This window comes from Sturnus vulgaris, chromosome 20, assembly GCF_052056855.1.
Source record: "Sturnus vulgaris isolate bStuVul1 chromosome 20, bStuVul1.hap1, whole genome shotgun sequence".
Taxonomy (NCBI): Eukaryota; Metazoa; Chordata; class Aves; order Passeriformes; family Sturnidae; genus Sturnus; species Sturnus vulgaris.
The window spans coordinates 8,575,098-8,598,335 of NC_142262.1; the positions used below are offsets into that span (position 1 = coordinate 8,575,098).

Genomic DNA, 23,238 nt, shown 5'->3' on the forward strand with positions numbered 1-23,238 from the left:
CCCCTCCTGTGAGGGCGGCGCCGCGCCAAGATGGCGGCGCGCTGCCAGTACTCAGCATGGCGCCTGAGCCCGGGGATGCTGCTGAAGTAAGAGTGTCCATGTTTCCTTGGTTGTTTTACTTTAGCGGTGCTTTGAAAGAGCAGACACCTCGTGTGGCAAGAGGAGTGAACTGCTATAGGGTGAGGGTGGCTGTGGGGGAGAGCCTCAGTGGACCGACCCGCCATGGGTGAGGTGGACATGGCACCTTGCGTGAGGGGGTCGGGGAGGGCAGGGGAGCCCCTCGCTGGAACAGAGCTCCCCTGGGGGCTGTCCCCAGGCTCGGGCAGTCCCTGTGCAGGCCAGGAAACCTCTGGGTTCTCGATGGTTCACTTGGGGCACCGCTGCCATAAAAGCGCTGGTGCTGCGCCTCGGCTGCGGCACAATCACAGAGGAGCTGGGTTGGAAGGGCCCTGTGGAGATCACTCAGTGCAAGCCCTGCTGACACACCTTGAGCAGCTGACACAGAAACGCGGCCAGGTGCCTTTGGAATCTGCAGAGAGGTGGTGCCGATTGTAGGAGCTCTCTAAACACGGACACAGGATCTAGTTTAGGAAGGAGATTTTTTTTTTTTCTGCACGGGGTGCCAGGTGGAGGTTTCCACAGATCAAGCACACCAAAGCTGTTAACTACTTATCCATTTTAGCAAGCAAAGACATTAGTGTTCACTAGCTACAAGTTACACAGTTCTCTTACTGACCAGTATTCTGTCTTCTATTGGTTAATGATTGACTTCTCATGCTAATATGCATGCTCAGTCTTTCCTTCTTGTAGGTGAGTTTCTTATGTCAGTGGTTGCAGATTCCCCCTGCCAGAATTACCTTTTACCCAGTTGGAGCTGATTTCAGCACAGTTGCTGAGTTGGCTTTATTTCTTTCCTCCTTATCTTAGCAGTTCTTGCTGGATGGCCCCTAAATTCTTCATTCTGTATGTCCACTGCCAGTAGCCATCCTTTTTTCTCAGACTTTGTTAACCTCTGCTAGGTCTGAGATCATTAAAGCATGTCAAGCCCTAGACTTTAACAAGGCAATTTCACCAACAAATAACTTATTTTTTCTAACACGTGGACATCACTTGTATTTGAAAAGCAGAAATATCAGTGATAATCTTACAGGTCTAACACTGATGTTGTGAGTTTTGGGAACTGTACATCAGCTGAAGGCTTGGGTTTGAAAATCTGTTATTTGGGGAGGAAAGTTTCTAATTCACTCGAAATACAGAGTAATTTTCTTGTTGAGGACAAATAGGCTGCATTTGGAAAATCTCTTGTGTTTCATTCAAACATCATTCACATGGGAAAGTTGTTCCTGTTCAATCCATTAAAGCAACTGCCTATGTCAGGCAGGATGGGTGAAGTGCAGACATCTGTAGTTTAGCTTAACTTCTTAAATTGCCTTTATGTAAATCAGTGTGTAATTTCATCTACAAATGATATTTGGTCCTCTCTCAGTTGCACAGGAATGTCCTTCCTGAATGAAATCCTCAATTTCCGGCTTTTTTTCTGAACATGAATATATTCTGGTGTATTTGCTCAGGGCCATGACATGATGCAAGTTTGTTTAGCTGTTCTCAACACTATTCTGGTGAACTGAGATTTTGATCAGTGTTTTTTCATAACAATCCAGAGTGAAGATAGAGGGGAAAAAATCCCCAGAATCCATGGCACAGACATTTAAGTGTAAGTAGTGGAAAACACCAACTGATGTGCAGTTTCTGTGTAAGTGTCTTAATGGGAAAAGGCAGTGAGGAACTGCAAGAATGAGTTGGCTTGATTGTGAGTCACAAGGTACCAGCTGCTAGATTTGGATGAAAAATAGGAAGTAATAAGTATCACGTGTGCTCAACCCAAACAAGCAGCTGACTGAGTCTTCTGGGAAGAAATTTATGTCTAATTAGCTGTCAATCAGTTTTTATGAGCAACTGGTTTCTCTGGAAACCAAATGTTAAGCCGTTTTGATTGATATAAGACAAAAGATTTCTTGTGTCTAGAGCAGAGTGAAATAAGCAAGAAATTAATCTGTCCCCTCCACTCAGCATAAACCACACAGCATATGTTTTATTATGGTGTTACTAACTGCAAAAATAACAGCAACTCTGCTTCTTCAGAGGTCACACTAGGATAACCTGATATGACTTAATTTAATTATGAAGTTACAGAGAATTTTTTTCAACAATGGGAAATCGCATACATATACACACAATCAAAACAAATACAGCAAGGATCCTTGTAAGCTTCTGCTATCCATTAATGATTCTTACAGCATTTTTTTTCTAAAATCTGGGGATCTTACACCAGCTCTTTGGAGTAGGTGAGTGCTGTTATGCCTACCAAAAAGGAAAAGGAAGAAGGAACATTTTAAAAGCCTGATCCTGGACTTAAAGAACAAAATGAATTCCAAGCCACATTGCTGAAGAAACAAAAACTATTTTCCAAAGTAAACAATTCAGGAATATGTGATTGACTATTTGTAGATTTCTTCCTCAACAATGTAAAAATAGATTCTGTGGAAGTGTTTATGTTCTATTTGTGTAGTAAACACACTTGTAACTTTTAAGTCATTGATCTAAACCCAAGAACATGCAGAAAGAACAGATCTGGCCTTTATTTTGAATTAGTTTGACGTGTCTGACATTCTAGTGCTTTTACCTATTTCAGACCATTTTCTTAAATAGTCTTTTCTAACTCCTTATACTTTTTTTTTTCCACACTAAGGTCTTTAACTTAAGAATTAAGCTGTGCAATAAGCGTGTGATCTTACTAACATACCAAGATAAATTCCCAGAGTGCTTGGTTGGAAGCAGCACCAAATGCTTTGGCTGGACAGAATTGGCTGCAAGTCCTGTTAGAAATGAGCTCATCCCACAGAACCCCCTGACCTCGATGGGAACAGTGTGTGTGCAGCCTGCAGAGCACAGATTTCATGGAACACATGGTTACCAACTCTAGCCAAAATTTATTGCCCAATTCTGACAGCTGTGGAGTGACATGTGCTGTCACTATGGCAAGGAGGCATTTACAGCTGGCACTGCCCTGCAGGACTGATACAAAGCCTGTAACACTTTGCAGTTGTTTGCAGCACTCTGTTTTCACAGGAAACTTCTCATTTCTCCATTTCATTCAGGGTGTAAGTGCTTCAGGTGCAGGGATAAATGTTACATGGAGCCACAGTGGCCATAAAAGCAAGTGATGCCTTTAAGTGCTACCTACTGCTGGCATAGCAAAGCTTTCAGAGAGTGAGGTTTTTGGGAAGCAGCCCTGCAAAGGTGGTATCTTACCTCCCCGGGGCAGATTAAAGCAGGATGGTGCTTTCTGGTCTCAGGCTGTCAGGCCTGGTGTGATGGTTGATCAGAGATCCACTGTTCTGTGGGAAAATGGCATCCGTAGTTAATGGGAAGCAGAGAGTGCTCTTGGCAATAAAATAAATGAGACACCTAATTATCTAATGATTTCACAAATATAATCTTATACTATGCACTGAAACAGAGATTCCTTGCACACTCTTCAGTTTGTTTAAGTTTTAGCTCTTTTTGTTTGAATTTTTAAATTGAAATTAATTCAGTCTAAGTATTCCTAAGATGAAGAATGAAATAGGGATATTTAATGTATGTACCTAAGATGTCCCCAATATTTCTGCAAAATGCTTCAATTTCTATGCCGTTCTCTGGCGTTTTCATTGTGAATACAAGAAATATGGGGGGAAATTTAGTCTTGTGCCCTTTGATGACATGCAGAAGAATGTGTTTAATCCAGTCCTGTAACAGATGACTAACTTAGTTGACCAGAGATTCCCATCCCTGGAAACTTTCAAGGCCAGGCTGGATGGGGCTTGCAGCGACCTGGTCTAATGGAAGGGGGGTTTGCACTAGATGACCTTCAAAGGTCCATTCCAACCCAAACTACTCTGATTCTGTGAAATAAAAAATATTTAAAATATGATCTGTGCAGTTACTGAAATATCCAAAACTGACATGTCTTTTGAAGAATCACTATTATCAGTTTTGGATAATAAATGTAAGTATGATCAGAGTGTGAAACCGGATGATTTTAGCTGTGCCTTTAAGTGCAAATCTCAACATATTTCTGGTTTAGAACTTTTCATCCATCCTATCACTTTATGGGCCAGTGCAACTACAGCTGTTGTATCCTGGTGGAATAAGGAAGGAGGTTGGCACAACTTTTCTTGTATGAAAATACTCATCCCCAGGAACAAGAAAGATGTCAGATAATGCTTCATTCCAGCAAGTCTGTAGGAAATGCAGATTCTTAGGTCACATAGGAATTGCTCAGGAGTGCTTGTGGTGCTTTTAAAAAGCTTGGGCTAATATACTAGTATGAAATGTGAGAGCATTTTGAATGAAGAGAACAGAGGCACAGAAAATTATTACCAAAGCTATTACAATTTGTACCTCAAGCCAATATTAGTGATGTTTTTCCAGAATATATCTAAAATGGCATCAGCTTACTTTTCTTTAAGTGGTCAGTATGAAAACATTTCTGTTTGCTTCATCATGGTTAAGCTAAGGAATTCTTGATTTCTCTGACTTCAATGATAACTCACCTATAGTCTGCAATTTTTTTTAAAAAAAGCACTACATTCTTCTCTGGGGTTATCTTTAGTATCCTGAAAATGGAACAAGTGTTTAAAGTGGTGTCCTTGGTTACAAACCTCGCTGGCCGTGCCTGTCTCCAGCCGTTGTGCTCAAAAAACATCTGTGGCTTAAAGCATTACAGGTTACTGTAACGGGAGGGGATTTACCCAGTGTTACAGAAAAGTTGCGGTTTAGGCAGGAAATTGCACGTTTTTTGGAAGTTCTGTGGTTAATTTAGAAAATGTCATTTTACACTTGACAAACTTCTCTGTGTAGCTGTAGGCATTTGCTTGTATGTGTGTGTTCATGTGGCCCGGGGTTTTAAAAAGCAGCAAAATGTTGCTTGAACCTTTCTATCTAAATCCTACAACCTGAGGCTCAAAAAAATGAGGAAACATAAGCACCTTGATTAATACTCTGGGGCCTTTGAGACTGTAGAAGGTTGAGTCTATTTAATAATCCTGTTCATGAGGATTTGTGATTCCTGCCTGGGAACAGCATCGCTGGTACTTGTGTTTTGTTACAGAAATTTGAAATCGCAGCATATTGGTTAAATAAAATGGTGATGATGCTATATTTAGTAACTTGCAGAGTATCATTTCACTTTAAAGCCATCGGGAAAAAACAAAAATCGGGGGGGAGAAATCCGTTGGTACGCTATAACAGAGGAGCGCGTTGTAAAAAATACGCAGGGACGCTCCAGAGAAGCAGCCGGGCGCGGGGACAGCTGCCTGGGGGCTCGCAGCAGCCCGGGGGTCCCATCGGCACGGGGATCGGGACTGGAACTGGCACCGGCACGGGGGAGCCGCTCCGCGTACGTGCGGCGGCGCAGGTCCGCAATGAGCCCGGCGGGCGCGGCCGGGGACGTGCCGGGGAGGCGGCGGAGGAGGCGGGGCCGCTCCGCCCGCTCTGCGGCCACAGGCACAGCCCCGGCGGCAGGTACGGGACCGGCGCTGTGCCCCGCTACCCCCGCGATCGGCTGCGTTAGGGCTTGCGGGGGATTGCGGCGGTTGTTGTTTTTTTCGCTGTAGAGCTGATGAGGCGCGGCTCGTGCCCGCCCGCTCTCCCGTCGGCTCGGTGCGGGGGGCTCTGAAGAGCCGGGGGTGCTGCGGCGGCGGGGGCTCCGCTCCCCGTGCGGGGCCAGGGCCGTGCTGCGGGGGCAGCTTCCCCGCGGGGCTCGGCCAGCGCTGTCCGCCCCGCGTCTCCTCCGAGGCCGCTCGCCGCCGCCCGCAGCGCCGGGGGCCGGCGGCGTTTGCGGGGTAATTCCGGGCGAGGGAATTGCGGGACACGTGAGCGCGGCGGGGCCGCCCCCGCCCCGGGACCGCCCGGCGGGGCGGGCGCGGCAACAAAGGGCGGCGGGGACGGGCGCACGGCAGGGAGGGCAGCGGGAGCCGGGCTGGCGGCGGGCGCTGCTCGTGCGGGTCTCACCTCCTGCCCCGCTCTCTCCTGTCCCGCAGCCCCGGCGGCCAGGACCGCGCCGCAAATGAAGTGCGAGAACTGCACCAAAAAGGTGAGTGCGGCGGCCGGGTCCTGCCCGCCCCCTCGGCTTGCGGGGCGCACAGTCCCGGGGATGGGGGGATGCAGCCGGCGGGGACGGCCTCGTCCGGGAGCCCCGGCAGAGAGAGCGGCGCTGGCCGCCGGCCCCAAGGTCACCGAGCCCCGCGTCCTCAGCCGCGGCCCGGCCGTGACACCTCCCGAGGGAGCCCCGAGCGCCTTATCGCCGGGATGTGGCCGTGCCCGTGCCCGGGCGACACGGAGCGCCCTGGGCTCCTCCTGTGCCTGCGCGGGGCAGCCCCTCCGGTTAAACCGCCCGGAACTCTCAAACCCGTGAAGCAGGGGAATGCTTGGGAAATTATTTCCATCGTAGCAATTGCACTTTGAACACAGTCTTGCATGTGTTCCAAAACACTGTAAATAACTGTTTCAGTGGTTAACGACATGAGCATTTCTGTAAAAGTGTTCTTACAGAATAGTGAACAGGATTTGTGTAATCCACGCATTTTATGTTTTGTTTCAGGAATGCAGTAAAAAACAGAAAAATGATGATACCCAGAGTACGTCTGTTGATGCACTGAGTTCAAATGATGGCTCTGAAGAGGTAATATTCCTTCTAAAACCTGTAGTAGACTCTCTATTCTTTTGTTTTGTGCATCCCAAAGGAGGTTATAAGGAGAAAACTTTCAACTACTAAGTAAACAACAAGCAGTTGAAAACAATTATGAGCTCTTGTATACATCTCCTTAACATGTGAATCAAAATTCTTTTAAAAAGGTGAAATAAAAGCCCTTACTATGTAAACACAAAACAGAAATTCTGAGTTCTGAATATTTGGAGTGCTGAATGACTTATATCAAGTCTTCAGAACTGAGACAGAGCTTATATGAAGAAGAGTTTTGATAGTACAAGTGGACAAAATATCTACTTATTCTTTGTATCTAAGTATTCCTTTTTCTCAAGTGAGCTCCAGATAATGTTGTAGCCAGGAGTGTGAAACTCTTGATCTCACAGAATATTTCAATTCAATTGCAGGACTATGTTCTGTTTATTTTACCTCGTGGTACCAAGCCTAAGCCACCTTGCTGTGAGAGGGACATCTGACTGAAGAGCTTTAATAGTTCAAGGGAAAGTTTTCTCAGTTGCTTGCTGAGTTGATAGGGACTGTCAGCTCTGAAGCACAGTGCAAATTAAGTTACTAGCATATGGACTAAGGGCTAAATTTAGATCTTTGTTTACACTTAAACATTTTGCAGTTTCACAGTAATAGGAGGAGCAGAGCTATGATTGAGATGGAACATATTATTGTGTTTACCTGTAAATAATCTTGGATATGCAAGTGTCATGGATTGTCCTGCTTTAAACCAAATAGTGACACTGTGTTTGCTTTTCATCTGGCTCATTGCAGAGGTCTTGAAAATCATTTGATCATTATTAAATAATTGTTTACTTTTTTTTTTTGCCACCAGAAAAATGAGTTTGATACATTGGCTAATTCTAAAGTACTCCTTAGTGACTGCCTAGCTTGTGACAGTTGCATGACATTGGAAGAAGGAGCCAGAGTTTTCCAACAGAATCAGAAGGAGTTCTTTCGTATTCTCAACCTTAATAAGGTAAAGTGACCCAAACAGTGACCTGCTGTTTTCTGTGAGGAGAAGGCAGTTACAGAATGACTAAGCAGCTTGGTTTCCCAAGGCAGATAATGTGAAGATTTGTCAGGATATGCTTTTTCCAAAGAGGAAGTGAAAACTCCAAGCAACACTTAAAATAATTTTGTACTGGAGTTGCAAGGTCACAGCACTTAATGTAAACACCAGAGGGAAGTTACTGCACCTGCAAAAGGAAAATTTATTGGCAATGTGATGATTTAATTACTGCACTAACAAATCATTCTGTAGTTCAGTGTTTGTAGATATTCATACCTTCATTGCTAGGACTGTTCTGGATGGTTTTTGGTGCTAATGTACCGACATTATACAAACCTATGTTTTTGAAGTTAGAATTCTTCTTAATATATATTCAACCTGACTACATTTTGTCCATATTCTTAGCAAACCTTGTAAGTGGTCTATTGCTGTCTTATTTTCTGCTGAGTTCTGTTTTTTCTGGAAGTTAGTTGCTATGTGTAGTACTCAGATCTTTAGAACCTGATTATTTTAGTTCTGCTCCAGACTTTTGTGCAAAAGCTACTAGAATTGAAACTTCTTGATCTGTACATGTTAAAAATATGGCTAATTACATAGCACTTAAATTTTCTTAGAAGGAGTTTAACTCTCCATACAGAATGATGTTGTCATATATGAGAAAATTAGAAGAGAAGGGAGGGAAATAATCTTTAGGGTCACATGGGTCCTGTTAAAAGGGCCTGAATCCTACAACAGCAAGGCAGTCAGGTACCTTCATCACAACTACAAGGGTCCAAATGCAGACAGTGAGCAAAGGACAGTCAGGAGCTCTCCTTGAAGGGTCACTGTCCAGCATGTGGATCAGTACAGACTGTGGGCTCTGACCTTTGCAGGGTGACACTTGTCTGTAGCACAGTCCTGCTCTGTCTTCCAAGGGTTCCACTGGTGTGGAAAATGTCCCAGCTAAAGCACAAGATTAATCTTCAGCTAAATGCCACAGTCATTAGAGCTGCACGGTTCCACACCATACACTGGGTATTTTCATAGGATTCCTCAGAGCCTACAAATGCTGATTTGTTGAGAGTCCCATCTTGCCACTTTCCCTCAACAACTGCAGTGATAAAGACACAGGAGCCTTAACAAAAAATCAGATGTGTAATTTGCCGAATTGTATTTATAGCTTCAAACGCCCCTGCTTCTGTAAACATTATTTCTTAATGTTTAAACATACAGCTCTTTTCATATTTGCTAGAATATTTCATCCTACTAGATCATCAGAGGTGCTGAGTGTCCCTTAACTTTCCTTAAGCCATGTGGAAACCAGCCACAGAATTGTCCTGGAAGGGTTGGATTGCCTCTGAGTTATATAAAAGAAACATGGACAGATGATTGGAGATGAGCACTGTCAGGATCAGAGGAACATCCTGTCCTGCTGCAACTTCAGGGTTGTTTCACAGGGTTTTTAATGATATGGCCCACTGAAGCAGAAGACTCTTAAGGAATAACTCCAGGAATGGGAAAGGAAGGGAAAGCAAGGAGCCTTATCCTGTTGTAATGACTTTTTTTTCCCTTTGTTTCATTTGCCAGAAATGTGATACCTCAAAACACAAAGTGTTGGCAGTGTCTCTATGCCCTCAGTCATTGCCTTATTTTGCTGCTAAATTCAATCTCTCTGTGAATGAAGCAGCCAAGAGACTCTGTGGTTTCCTCAAAAGTCTTGGTAAGTTTGTGTTTGTTATGGTGGTGAAGCAGAAAGGGAGGGATTGTTTTGCTTTCTCAGCAGCCTTCCAGTACCTGAAGGGGCTGCAGGAGAGCTGGAGAGGCCTTTAGACACAAGCATGGAGTGAAACAGGGCAGGGTTAGTATAGAAGAAATATAGGAAGAAATGAGGCTGGTGAGGCCCTGGCACAGGTTCCCAGAGAAGCTGTGGCTGCCTCATCCCTGGAAGTGTCCAAGGCAGCTTGGACAGGGCTTGGAGCAGCCTGGGATCATGGAAGGTGTCCCTGCAGGGGCTGGAACTGGATGAACTTGAAGGTTCCTCCCAAGGAAAAGCAATGGTGGGATTCCATTCCATGATATTTTGTTATGCAGTCCTAAGGTGCTGTTGCACAACCTTGTTCAGAGTTTGAACTGCATGCTCTGTGAAGGTACAGCCAGGCACCAGTGCCACACACACCAGGGTGACAAATGGACTGGAGACATTCGCTGCTCACAGTAAAGGTCACAGAACAGAAGGACATTGTAGAGCTGGCTCCAAAACTTTTGCTACCAAGTAATCAGGGAGGGCTTAGTTACAAGCTTCCCATTATTTTATAACTTGAGGGAGAAGATAATTCTAATTCTAAGTTCCTTTCAGTCCTTTTGACACATTGTATCTCTAGAAAATTCTCAGTTCTGTTTTTTTCCTGTAATTTGAAATTACAAGAACTGTAGTATCTGCCTGTCTTATGTTAACAAACATAAATTTCCTTTCCTGTATTTCCTTTGCTCATTATATACAAAGTTTTAAATAAAAAGCAAAAGCCACATTCCTTATAAGTTTGGGTTTTTTCTTTTTATTTACTTGAAGGAAGAAAAAGGGCAATAATAAACCTATAAACTGTTTCCTCCCATCTCTATCTATATAGACTCATTTTTCATGTTTTTTTCTCTGTACCCAGTGTATATTCCTCATCTCAAAGCATTCCTAAGTTCTGGTGGGCCCCAGTTTTCCTAGAATGCATTCATTATCTACACTCACTTCTGTGGGGATGTGCTCAGTGTTACGTAGGCTTATAGGGAGTGTGTTGCTACATGAGCAGCCAGAAGGTGTGTGCTGTGTTGGTGATATGCTCCTGTCCCTCTGCACACGACTGGAGCAGTGGCAGATATGCCTCTTAGCTGGGTATCATTTTTTGTGACTTCAGCATGTGTTTAAAAGAAAATTGAGTCAATGCAAGAGTCACTGCATGTCACCCAGGAGTCGTGACATCCTGTTCAATTGAACTAAAAGTGATAGATGCAAAGTGCTCAGAAGGAAGCAGAGAATGTTTGCAGTGCTGCTTGCAGCATTAGCCCCTTGGTGGTCCTTTTAAACTCAGGATGTAGAAGATGTTTTTCCAGTATGTGGCTTTTATTTATGACTGCTGTTTGTGAAAATTTGCAGAGGGGAAGGAATATACCCATTGATCCTTCAAGATTTTTCATAGACCTGGAACTCTGAAAGGGCTTTGTGAGGTGGAAACATTCTAATGATTGCCTGTTCTTTCTGCTTGCTTCCCTAGGGGTGCATTATGTATTTGACACCACTATAGCTGCAGATTTCAGTATCCTGGAAAGCCAGAGGGAATTTGTGCAGCGGTACCAACGGAGGAACCAGGAGGAACATGCCTTACCAATGTTTGCCTCTGCCTGCCCTGGTGAGAACTGATTTATCCATCCTTCCTGCCCCTCAACCTGCTCTCATATGGAGGAATGAGCCCTTTGGGAGCCTTACATAACTTAGAGCAGTTTTGATTTGTTTTTGAGGGACACCAAGCACACAGTATTTGTTCCCAGTATCACTGGTCATCCTCAGTACATTTCAGTGCTTGCAACTGAAAACCAGAGCTGGAATGGAGGAGTTGAGTGGGTGTTGCTTGTGTGTTCAGACCACAGAGTGTAACAGGGCGTTTCCTCATTGAAAAGAATCTTAAAGGAGCTTTGATATAATTAAACCACAACCTCCATTACTTAAGCAAAGTTCAGAACTTGCTATTTAAGCCTAGGGGAAAGTAGCAAGTGCCATTCATTGTGGTGATTGTGAGATGGCCATGTCTGATACTTGGAAAGTAATTCTCACGTTAAATGTCACAGACTTGACTCGCTAATGTCTCACTTCTGGGAACCTGGCACCTGAGTGTTCTGTTGTAAGCAGAACCTGCACGTGTAAGAGCTGAAAAGATGCAGAACATGCAGTCACTGTTTACTTTTTCCATGGTTAGCACAGCACCATCTCAATTCAAGTAAAAAGTCACATTCCTAAAAATGAAGTATCAAAAAGAAGGTAGAAGTAACTCCTTTGCCTAACACCCTCCTCAACTCCACCTTAAAGTTCAGTGTTGCTTTTCAAAAGACTGATAAAAATACCAATATATTTCTTGCTAGCTTTGAAATAAGTGTATTGCATTTATTAAAGACATGTTAAAGTGATGATGAATTGCAGTTGGTGACCCCAGAATCTGCTGTTGTCATTGATTAGAAGTTTAAATACTGCTGTTTGAATCATACTTGTTTGTTTGAATTATTTTTGTTTGTTCTGTGTATTTTGTAGTGGAAGTATCTGGGTTATGCTTTAAGTACTACATATATGTATAAAAAACATGTCTGTTTTTTACTGTTATCTTAGTGTAACCTCTTATCTTCAGGAGCAGACATACCATATATTGCTCTTTTTCATATAAAACCTGTGCAGTTGAAACACCCCTGGAACTTCATTTTGTTGTCTTGTACGTGCTTTAGGTAAAAATCAAAATCCGAGGATTTCTTTTAGAAATTCTGAGATAATTTTAATTTTCTTCATCTGGAAACAGAGCTGAGATTATCTGCTGCTCTCAGTGGAAATACTTTAAAATAGTTACTGGAGCACTTTTCTTGTCCTTGTGTGATGTGCACAAGATAGTTTCTGGTGTCAGTGCTGATTTTGGTGTCAGCTCCCTGTTGTGATAGAGGTGATAACAGAAGCATGGGTGCTTTCCATTTCTGGGAAACTAATCCAGAATATCACTGTAAATTCATTTTGAAAACATGGTGTGTTTCTCTGTTAGCAATTAGAGAAAGCAAAAATCCTGATTAATCATCTTTAAAGTGAGGTTGTTCACTGTATTTCCTGACCTTATTTGTCTGAGTGCATTTTCTGTTCCTTTTCCTCCTTCCTTTTTCTAGCCTCAGATTACATAAATTTGTCCCAGAGATGTTGTTTACTGAGTTTATTTAGCACAAAATGGTTTTTAAATAGCTCTGTAGATGCAAGGTCAATGTGAACTCAAGTATAAATGCTTTACTCTTTTTTTATCTTGGTGTGTGACTGCACAGACCTCTCACCCTCTGCAGCAGTCTGGGGTGTAACATCTACCACGAACAAAGAGCAGAACCTGGACAGTCCAGAACCTGAGAAAAGCTCATTTTTGTCCCTGTCTTAATTGTCTACCTCCTGCTACTCTCTGGGGGAAAGTGAGCTCATTTTTGGTTTGTTTCCTGTTGAAAGAACAGAAGTGTTACTACTGACAGTATATGTAATATCTCAAAAGAATCAGTTCCCTTCCTTAATGTACCAAGCTGGTGAGCAACATGAAGCACTTGCTGGAAAATCCAGTGTTTTTAAGGCACTGCCAATCTCTGAGTCCTCCCAGAAAAGCCAGTGGGGCAGACTTGCAGCAGCAGTAGGAAGATCATTAGTATTGAGGATTCTAATGCTTTTGTCTCAGTCAATCAATTGCCTTTTCCAGGAATGGGGTTTTACAGTAGTAAAAGTTTGCTTTGTTTTTTTGCAATTCCTACAGATAAATACATGCATCTTCATGATCTCACAATAAACCAACCAAAAATAACATGTTCTGAGCTACATATGCAAGAACTTATATGCTGATTTGTAGTGCCTACTGCTCTTTGGTGCCAACACAAGCCAAAAAATGACCAAGAATCCAAATGATTTTATGAAGGGTGTAGGTTCTGGATGAGTGCAGGTGTACCCTGATATAAGAATGGGGTGTCTGAGGTTTTCCCTAAATGTGGCTCTGCAATTCAGCCCTGTGATGAGTGGGCAGAAGCAGCAGTGTGTGTGTGGTGTGCAGATAAATGCTCACTCACACAGGCTGCCTGTACAATTAACCAGTGACTAATGAGAATAATGATCTTTGGGAGATGCTGCTGTGAGACACTTGTTCCATCCACTACAAGGACAGAAACAATTTAAGGAATTGCTTCAGACAATACCTCTCAGAAATCTCTTAGGATTTAGTGAAATTTCCTTGTAGGTCATGACTACAATATCAAAAACATTCCAATTATAAGAACCATCCTCATAGCAGGAGTGCTGGGGTGATTAATGGTGAGTACAAGTGTTTTACAAACTGTCCTTGTTTTGTTTTAAGCCATTTTTGTTCTATTTGGGCAGCATTTGAGGCTAAAGCCATTTAAGCAGTAGGCTGTACCTATCATGCAGAATATGCTAATACAGCTTTTTATCAGCACCAATAAATTCAGTGCTTTGTTGTAGGTAATGTCTTGGACTTCAAGTCCCAGTTGAAGGTGGACATGAGGTTAACTTCCAGTTCAGAGTCTCAAAATCCTGCACAGTCCTGATGGATAAATCCATGGTCCTCAGTTTTTCCTATGGCAGAAATGAGTGCTTGTTGAAGATGATGTGTGCCTTCAAGGTTTTTCATGGAAACCAGCTTGAAGTCTGTACATTAACAAGACTTGGGAATATTTAAACAGCTGGAGATTCCTGGGGTTTTCCTAATATTTAGCACCTTCTCATTTCCATCACTAAAAGATTTTATTACACTGGGAAAACTTTTTCTGCTACAGAGAGACATTGTCTGAACACTGCTCTGCATCCCAGTTTTGTGCTGCTGTTGGCATTTGTGGTATTGTTCCGACTTAAACAGTACCAGGTGTTTTTACATAATTTCAAGCTTAAAAATTAACCTCCAGGTTTTCCCCTTCCTGGGCAGCATGTACTGCACAGCAGTTTCTCTCTTTTATGTAATCACTAATGTGCTTGAAGACAAAGTGTGATTTTATTTTTTTCACCATTTCTTAGCACTAAAAGCAGCACACCTGCCTCGAAGGCTGGGCCTAACTCTCCTGCACAGTGTAGGGATCATGTAGATGAAAAAAGCTCCAAAACCTTGCTGTGAAGGATTCTGGGCTTTTCAGTAAGAGCTACAGAGCTCAAGAAAGAACTGCACACCCTAAATAGCTTGATTTGTTCATGTACTAGGGGAATAATACAACAGCTGTGGATGTTGGGGTGCTGTGAGTATCCACAGCTTGCCCCAGCTGGAATGCTGAAGGGATCTGGTGGAAGAGAGGCAGATTCCTGAGAAACTAAGGACAGAGTGTTGCATACAGAGAGATTTCCTGTGAGTTCCTGTGAGTGTGGGGGGTGTTTCTGAACGTGTGGCTACTCTAACAATAATAAAAGAAGCCATTTTTTCCTAGGCTTAATCCATGTGCACCTTGTAATAATGCTTTCATGTGACTCTTCTGTTCTAGGGGAGGCAGGCTGGGTGCAGGGATATTAAATCTCAGGAAACACCAGGTTACAGTTAAGCAGCCAAACTGCATTTGTTGTAGTATGTGGTGATCTAGGGGCTGAGGTCCAGAAGGTCAAATTCTGTTAGCTGGGGTCTTGTTCTTTCTGCTTTGTTAAATCTGTGCATGAAGAAAGGGGTAACAGGTCATGAAGTTCACAGTGGACCTTGGTCTAGAATTAATGATACAGTGAATTATTGATTAAAGCATTATTAACAGAGCCTTGAGGTTTCCTATGTTTCCCAAGGGGGGCTTCCAGCCTACACAGAAGTGTCCTCCCTGTTGTAAAGTGTCATCATTTTCAGGATTTTTTCTGTGACTGCTGCCACTTACTGTGCTTATGGGTAACTTCTCTGTACCTGTAATTTTTCTGTGCTTCCAGGCTGGATCCGATATGCTGAAAGGGTCCTCACCAACCTGGTGACCTCTCACATTTGCACTGCAAAGTCTCCACAGCAGATCATGGGCTCCCTAGTGAAGGGCTACTTTGCCAGGCAGCAAGTAAGTAATTCTGGGCTTTTTTTACCATTATATTCCTCTAAATAGAGAAGATGGGCTTTACTACTGAGCTACAGATCTTAGTGTATTATGTTTGTCTTTTACTTGAAGAAGAAGTGGTGCTCTGCTGCTGTACAAGTGCCCATGATGAGAAGAATGTACAAAGAATCTCATTTCATGCAGTGCAGTGTGAGCTGGCAGCAATCCTTGCACCCCCAGTGCAACATGGATTTAGATATTTATGGGTTAAAGTTAAATCCATAGCAGTTAAAGGTTTTGTTGTGAAATGCTGCCTGTGTAGTTCTACAGCACAACTGAAACAGGAGTGGAGGAGAATAATGTGGAAATTGCCCTGTTATCTGAGATCAATAAAAGCATTGTATCCTAGGAAGTAACCTTTCTATCTCTTCAATTTTGTATGTTGAAAAACTTGCTGTTCTTTATATATCATATCTAAATGGAACTACAGGCACATCCTGTAGGGAAGGGCTGCTGTCTGCACATGGACAGACAAATTCTGAGGGGCTTGCTGTGGGTGACAGTGAGTGAGTGACAGCCAGAAACCAGAACTCTGAACTCCTGACTTGTATTCACCTTCTAAGGCAATCAAAAAGCTGCAGAAAATGTGAGGGAATATAATATGGTCCAGCCAGGAGACTGACTGGAAGTTTGCTGATGCTTTGTGACTTCTGGCAAATCATTATCTGTGTGCAACATTCTTTAAATGTAATGGGTAGGGGCTTATTCCTGGTATTGCCTGCATGAGTTTATGTCACTACTTGTGCCCCTGTCATCCTTCAAGCTGTCTTTTGCTCTTCATGGAGTTCACATGTGCTCCCTTCTATGTTCCACAGAACTTGTCTCCTGATAAAATCTTCCATGTAGTTGTGGCACCTTGTTATGACAAAAAGCTGGAAGCCTTGAGAGAAGATTTCTACACTGCCTTGTATAATTCACCAGAAGTTGATTGTGTCCTGACATCAGGTTAACTTTTTTTAAATTACCATCTATAAATATATAAGTGAATCACAATTTTTAGAATAACCTTTATGCCAGAGTTTGCTTTTTTCAAGTCTGCCTTAGTCATAAGGTTGGCTTTTTTCTGCTTTAAAGATTAGTACATATTTTTGTGCTCCTGGTAGTACAGGTACTGCACAGGGAAGGCAATGGCACATCCTTTCCTTTTGCAGTTCGTCTAAAAACTCAGCTATTTTGTCAGCCTGTTAAAGAAGGTCAAAGTTATGGAAATCCATGTTTAAAAGGATTGTCTGACTTGTCTGTGGTCATTGTTTTATTAGGAATTATTCCTAATTCATGGCATCAGTTGCCTTTTGGTGAGGATATTGTCTTTAGCCTTAGTGTCCTAACATTCTGCAATGTAGGTTGGATATTTCCAAACTTGGCCTAACAGAAAGACTGAGGATTTAAGCAGAGTTTGGGCAAGCTGAAGGCCCCTCTTTTTCGGGGCTGGAAGTGTCAGGCTTCCCAGTTAGTGGAGGGAAGTGACTTTAGGAAGAGCTGGAGAATGTGACATAAAGCACATGCAAGTGTTGGGATGTTGATCTCTGAAACAGAGGCACAGTGTGTGTTGTGCTTTGTGCTGAAAGTAAAATGTCGTGTTTTCCCACAGGTGAAATTGTCCAAATAATGGAACAGAAAAATGTGTCTATGAAAGATGTGTCTGAAGTAGCTGTTGATACTTTGTAAGTAGTTTTGTTGTGGATTGCTTCCTTACTTTGATGACAAATGACATATTGGAACATCTTCAACATAAATGTAAAACTGCTTAGAATAATGGTTTTTCTTTTTAGAGAAAAAAAGTGCATCGAAGCCTGAGTATTAAAGCATTCAGCTTCTTTATATAGTGGAAGATATTCTCTTTTTCATTGCTATATATAGAAGTAGTATGAAATAGATAATATAAACCTGCATGTACTGTCTAAATGCAAAGCAGATAATTTGAGGTAATGACCCTTATACAGTAACTCCTTTAAAATTTATGACTTGCAGATTTGTGTAGCTCCTGATTTGTATTTCAATGCAGTAATAACAGATTTGACTGTATGAAGTTCCAGCCTTGCTAGTAAGTGTGTCTGGCTGGGGTTGCTGACCCTGTTCAGAGCTTTCCTGTGCTTTGTGTAGAGCCCAGCAGTCTGATCTGCCTCCCACAAAGCTGTAGGGACACAGTCCTGGGGCTCACCATCTGCTCTGGGCTCCCCTCTCTTTCACAGCAGCATCCTGACAGCAAATTTCCACTTCTCCAATCTGTTCATGTAGATTGCTAGAAGCAGCACCCTTTCAGGAAATGGTAATTAATTGGTTTTTATACTGAGGACAGCAGTCAGTTTTTCAAGATTAGGTCAAACTAAACCGTGCTTTAGATGAGAAGCACACAAAGCATTGGAGAGGTTTTGTTTCCATCCCTTATGCTTGGCTCAGGGGGCAGCATGTGTGGTGTTTAATTCTCAGACTTAGTTACAGAGGCTGCTCTCCCTGATCTTTGTTCAGCTGTGACAGATGTTCCTTGGTATCTTTCCAAAGGGTTGCTAGTGGAGCAATAAATGTGCTGTCTTGCACAAAACAGAAAGCTCTGGAAGTTTGGAAAAATCCTTTTCAGTTCCAGCTAGTATCCTGCTTGGACCTAGAGGGGAGAAATTAGAGTGGGTCCATGGGAACATGTTCAGAGCTGTAGTGCAGCTCCTATGATTGCCTCTGCCTGAGATTGTCACACAGAATGAGAATGAATAGAGTTCTAGCAGGAATAACCACAGAGACAGTCCTGTAATTCTGTATCAGAATCACACAGACAGTCTTTTAATTCTCTATCAGCCTGGCCAATGAAAGGACAAGCTGGTACTCAGAATGTGCCTGGTTCATTAGCTCAATTTACAGAATCACAGAATATCCTGAGCTGGAAGGGACCCACCAGGATCAGGCAGTGCAGCCCCTGGCCCTGCACAGACCCCCAGCAATGCTGTGCAATCCTGGCAGAGCTGTCCAAGCTCTCCTGGAGCTCTGGCAGCCTCGGGGCTGTGCCCATTCCCTGGGGAGCCTGGGCAGGGCCAGCATCCTCTGGGGAAGAACCTTTCCTGATATCCAACCCAAAGCTGCCCTGGCACAGCTCCAGCCATGCCAGGGGTCCTGTCACTGTCACACAGCAGAGCTCAGAGCTGTCCCTCAGGAGGAGCTGCAGATCCTGGTGACATCTGACCTCAATCTCCTCCAGGCTGAACAATCCAAGTGCCCTCAATTTATGTTGGAAAATAATGTTAATTTTTAAAAGGACTAGTCTGATTATACTGGTTTAAATGTGAGACCTAATGACATAAATTTTTGCTCTTCTGGGGTCTTAAAAATAGATCTTGCAGAGAAATTTAAACAACTTGAAGTCATCCTCTTAAAACAAGTCCCAGCACAGCAGCAATCTGTGATAAAGTGTTGGGTATTAAAACAGTTGTATGAATGTGGGCTCTCCAGAGCTGCTTTTAATTGGAGGAGGGGTGAGCTTCCAGGAGATGCCCTTGGGATATGATCTCCCATTTTCTCTCCTGAACCATAGTGTAGCACTTACTTTCAGTGTACACCATTCTAACCTGGTTGCAGCTGTACTGATTTGGTGTGGTTTTATTGGCACAGTGTTACAGACTGTGACAAACAGTTCCTAAAGCAGGAGAATTGCCAGCAAAGATGTGCAACTTCTGAAGTAGTTTTGTATTCTCACAGACAAAGAATGATCATTTATTGAAATAATTGTATTTAAATAATTTTTCCCCAAAATAGCTCTGGAATTACAAAATCTTCAGGTTGTGATGAAGGTGCATTCTTATTAATTACTGTTGCTTGATATTTTTCAACATGGAAAGCCCTGCATCTTTTTTATTAATTTTTTTCATCATCTCACTGGTGTCCTGAATAATTTACATTTTTTTAAGCTGTAATAAATAAAAATGTGATGTGTTCTCAGTGCTACAAAACTTTTTGGTGTTTTGTACAGAGACAGGGAGAGGGAGAAACTATTGAAGTGAAAGAATGGCATTTTTGGAGTTGATCTTCCATTTTGTTGTTTCCTAAGGTTTGATGACCTGAAGGAGGGAGATGTAGTAAGGCATGATGGGAAGAGATCTGATGGTTACCTGGAGCACATTTTTAAACATGCTGCAAAGGAGCTTTTTGGCATGGATGTGAAGGAGATAACCTACAAAGCATTGAAGTAAGTTCGAGTTCTGTGTCCTTGTTATGTAGAATGGGTGAGCTAGAACACAGGAGGGTATTTTCAGCTGGAAGGTTTCAGTTTGGGCTGGCCAAAAGTTAAAGCATGTTATTGAGGGCTTTGTCCAAATGCCCCTGAGACACTGAGAGCCTTGGGGCATTGGCCACCTCCCTGGGAGGCCTGTGCTGGGTTTGGCCACCCTCTTGCAAGGAACTGGTTCCTGAAGCCCAGGAACTTCCCCTGCTTTGGTTGGTGCTGCAGTAAAAGCAGTTCCAGGCTATAAACCTGCAAGTCTCAGTGGAAAGCAGCTCCTGCTGGTACTCATTTTATTAAAACCTTACCTGCACTTAAAAATTAGGTCGAATTTTACTTATGAAGATTCCACCCCAGCTTCTCCTTAACTCAGTTTAGAAAGTGGAAGAGTTCACCTTGGTCTCACTGCTGTACTTGTTCTGTTCCTTTTGGAGCATCAGAACACAAAGTGGCACAGTTGGATTGTTCCTCTGGGAATGCAGGGGTTAAAATGTTGTCTCTGTGTCTTGACAGGAACAAGGACTTTCAAGAAGTTACCCTTGAAAAGGATGGGGAGACAGTGCTGCGTTTTGCAGCAGCTTATGGCTTTAGAAATATCCAAAACATGGTCCTGAAGTTGAAAAAAGGAAAGTTTTTATATCATTTTGTAGAAGTCCTTGCCTGCCCAGGAGGTAAGAATAATTGTGGATCTGCAGTTGTTCTGCACATAAATCTTAAATCTCAAAGGAAAACTGCCTTACAGGCAGGCACTTCATTCCCTCTTAATTCTCTTCTTAATAATCTAAAATCTCACTATTTATTGAAGAGTCCAAAACACCAATTACAGGTGTAGTGTTGGCTCAAAAAATGATTGAGTTTTCTAAAATTAGTCACGATGCTATTTGTTCTCTTCTGACCTATAAATAAGTGCCAGCACTGCACTGCCAAACCTCAGAGGATACTCTGAAATGGTTGTTGTCAAGGGCAAGAGAAGACAAGGAACATAATTAGGATCATAAAACCATGGAGAATGCAGAGAAAGATTTGTGATATGGAAACCTCATTTCCATTAAGATGAAGTTGATATCAGAGTCACTTTAGGTAAATAAAAATTGTAACAGCGTGGGGGGAAGTTTAAAAAAAAAATCCTTTAGAGAAGTGTGAAAAAATGAATTCTGAGTTAACACTTTCTTTTCATATCAACTCTCCATCACCTTCTATCTTTTTAATTTATTTTTTCCCTAAGGGTGCCTCAATGGAAAGGGCCAGGCCCAGACTGAGGATGGCAAACCAGACAGAGCCCTGCTTGCCCAGATGGAAGAGATGTACACTGCAATTCCTGTCAGGCTGCCAGAAACCAACCTGCACGTGCAGAGGATGTACCAGGACTGGCTGGAGGGCATGGACTCCAAGAAGGTCCAGGACACTTTGCACACCACGTACAGTGCAGTCAGTCAAAGCACGAGCAGTCTGGATATCAAATGGTAATGGCTGCAGGTGCGGAGCCGAGGCTCTGTGTGGCAGCACTGCAACCCTCCGTGCACCGCTGGGGTGGGAGCGAGGCTCTGCCCAGCTCGGGACTGTTCTCGGGAAGAACCTTTGCTTTGCAAAACCAGACAAGTCTCCAAAAGCCCTGGTTCCTGCCACTGTCATTTAACTTTTACTGTTTGTCATTTCCTGCCTACAACGAATTTCTCCATTCTAAAGCCTGATCTTGCAAGGTACATAAGCCCTTTCTGCCAGGGACAGGGAGTGTAATTCCTGATCCAGTTACTCCCTGAAGTGAAGGGTTCACTGCATGAAATGGGCTCCTCCAAAAGGGTGAAAGATGATTTTACTTCTAGGTCTGCACAGGAGAACAGTCAACAGGAATTTCAGTATTGATGCAGTTGGTGTGAAGTAACTTGGGATTTACTTACTTTGTTAAGGAAAAGGCCCTTTTAAAGGACAAGTGAGTATATGGAGAGATGTAATGAATTTCTATAATCCTTGTATCCATAATTCAGCAAAAAATACTCAGCACCAAACTAGCTGCCATTTCTTACTGATGTAGTGTCACAGAATGCTTCACAGAAACTGGATCTGAGAAGCTAATGCTAAAAGGTTCATTTAAAATAGTTGCAAATAGTTTGGTTGGTACAAAAAGAGAACTTTCTTTCCATTTAAGTTTTCAGCCAAGCTTGCAGCCAGGAGGAGTGGGGCTGCTTGCTTTGCCTTCTGAGAGTGGAACATGCCCAGATTGTTCTTTCATTTGTCTCCATGTTGAAAGACCTGCAAAAAATAACTTCCTGGGGTGCCTCTGAGAAAAAATACTGAGCAATGCTTGTGAGCTCATCTGTTACAATACTCTGGCATCAGGAATTTTGATGCACTTATTTTTATAAATATGCTCTAGAGGTTCATTTAACAGACATTGTGAAGTGGTACTGCCATGCAGCTTGTCTGCAACTTCCTAGTTGTCAGAGTTATTCAAGAATGTGATGGACAAAAGAAATTGACTCCTGCCAGACTTGTGCAGGTTTTCCTGGTAGCATCAGATCTGTTTAAGATTAATGGCTGTTTGAAGCTAGCAAAGGTCTAGCTTTCCTTAGGCAGCCTGAAAGTGTAGATGTGCTTTTTTAACCATTTCATGCAGTTTGAATGAATATTCTTGCAAATTTCTTCAATGTTACAACTGCTTGTGTAAGAAATCCTGCAAAAACCTGTGAGTGCTTAAAATATACATTTAACCTGGACACAGTGGAATGGGATGAAGCATCAGGGAAAGCAGGGTAAGACCTGGCATTGGCTAGACCAGGGAGGCAGAAAAGGAGAGACAGTGAAGGGTTACCCTGCTGACAAGAAATAGCTCTCTTAATGTGGGGCTGTTAAAAATTGCAGTTTTCAATTGGACCTCCACCTAAATAACAAACCATTGCACTTGGAGGGAGGTTTTCTTTGAAGTGCAAATGAATTTGATTTCCTGCACTACCTGAATGCCCACAATGAGATTATGCCCATGAATTACATTAATTAGCCTCTGCAAGTTGTTCCTTGTGATAAGAAGGATAGTTAACGTGGTGCAATATCAGAACACCGACAGAAATCTACCTCTGTATGGGAAGGGAGTCCAGGAGTCGTGGGAAGAGCTGTGTGTAGCTGGAACTGTAATAGATGTCTGCTAGAGAAAGGTGGGGGTGTTTGTGTGACATTTCAGAACAGATTACTTTCAAAAGCAACATACACCTCCTTCGGTCTGATGATCTGCCATCATTTCCCCCAGAAACTCCACCAGAATTCTGATGTAATAAAGTGCTCCTGTTCTGTTTGTACAGGCCTGTTTCTCTGTATATATGGTTTGTAGCTGGATGCATGTTTAAATTATATTGCTGCTGCTCTTTGTACAGTGTGCTTATTTTTTTATGTGTGTATACTGGGTGAAATGGTACAAAACCAGTTTGCTTTTCTGAGGAGATCTTCAGGAAACTACACAAGAGCTGCCTTGCTGTTCTGAAA

General features: G+C 42.8%; 1 protein-coding gene across 3 annotated transcripts; it reads left to right on the forward strand.

Annotated features, from left to right (window-relative positions):
- The first annotated feature begins 3 nt into the window (after positions 1-3).
- Positions 4-23,126, forward strand: NARF (nuclear prelamin A recognition factor). Of its 3 annotated transcripts, none has more exons than XM_088176562.1 (12): positions 4-94; positions 6,084-6,136; positions 6,644-6,724; positions 7,590-7,733; positions 9,333-9,465; positions 11,009-11,143; positions 15,406-15,524; positions 16,376-16,505; positions 17,152-17,224; positions 19,594-19,731; positions 20,278-20,435; positions 20,990-23,126. In XM_088176562.1, the coding sequence occupies exons 2-12, from the start codon at positions 6,110-6,112 to the stop codon at positions 21,229-21,231; spliced, it is 1,380 nt and encodes a 459-aa protein (XP_088032688.1). In that variant the 5' UTR covers positions 4-94; positions 6,084-6,109; the 3' UTR covers positions 21,232-23,126. The 3 variants fall into 3 exon arrangements, with proteins under 3 accessions (XP_088032688.1, XP_014740548.2, XP_014740547.2); XM_014885062.2 differs by having other exon boundaries at positions 18-86; XM_014885061.2 differs by lacking the exon at positions 4-94 and adding an exon at positions 5,521-5,565.
- The last annotated feature ends 112 nt before the right edge of the window (positions 23,127-23,238 follow it).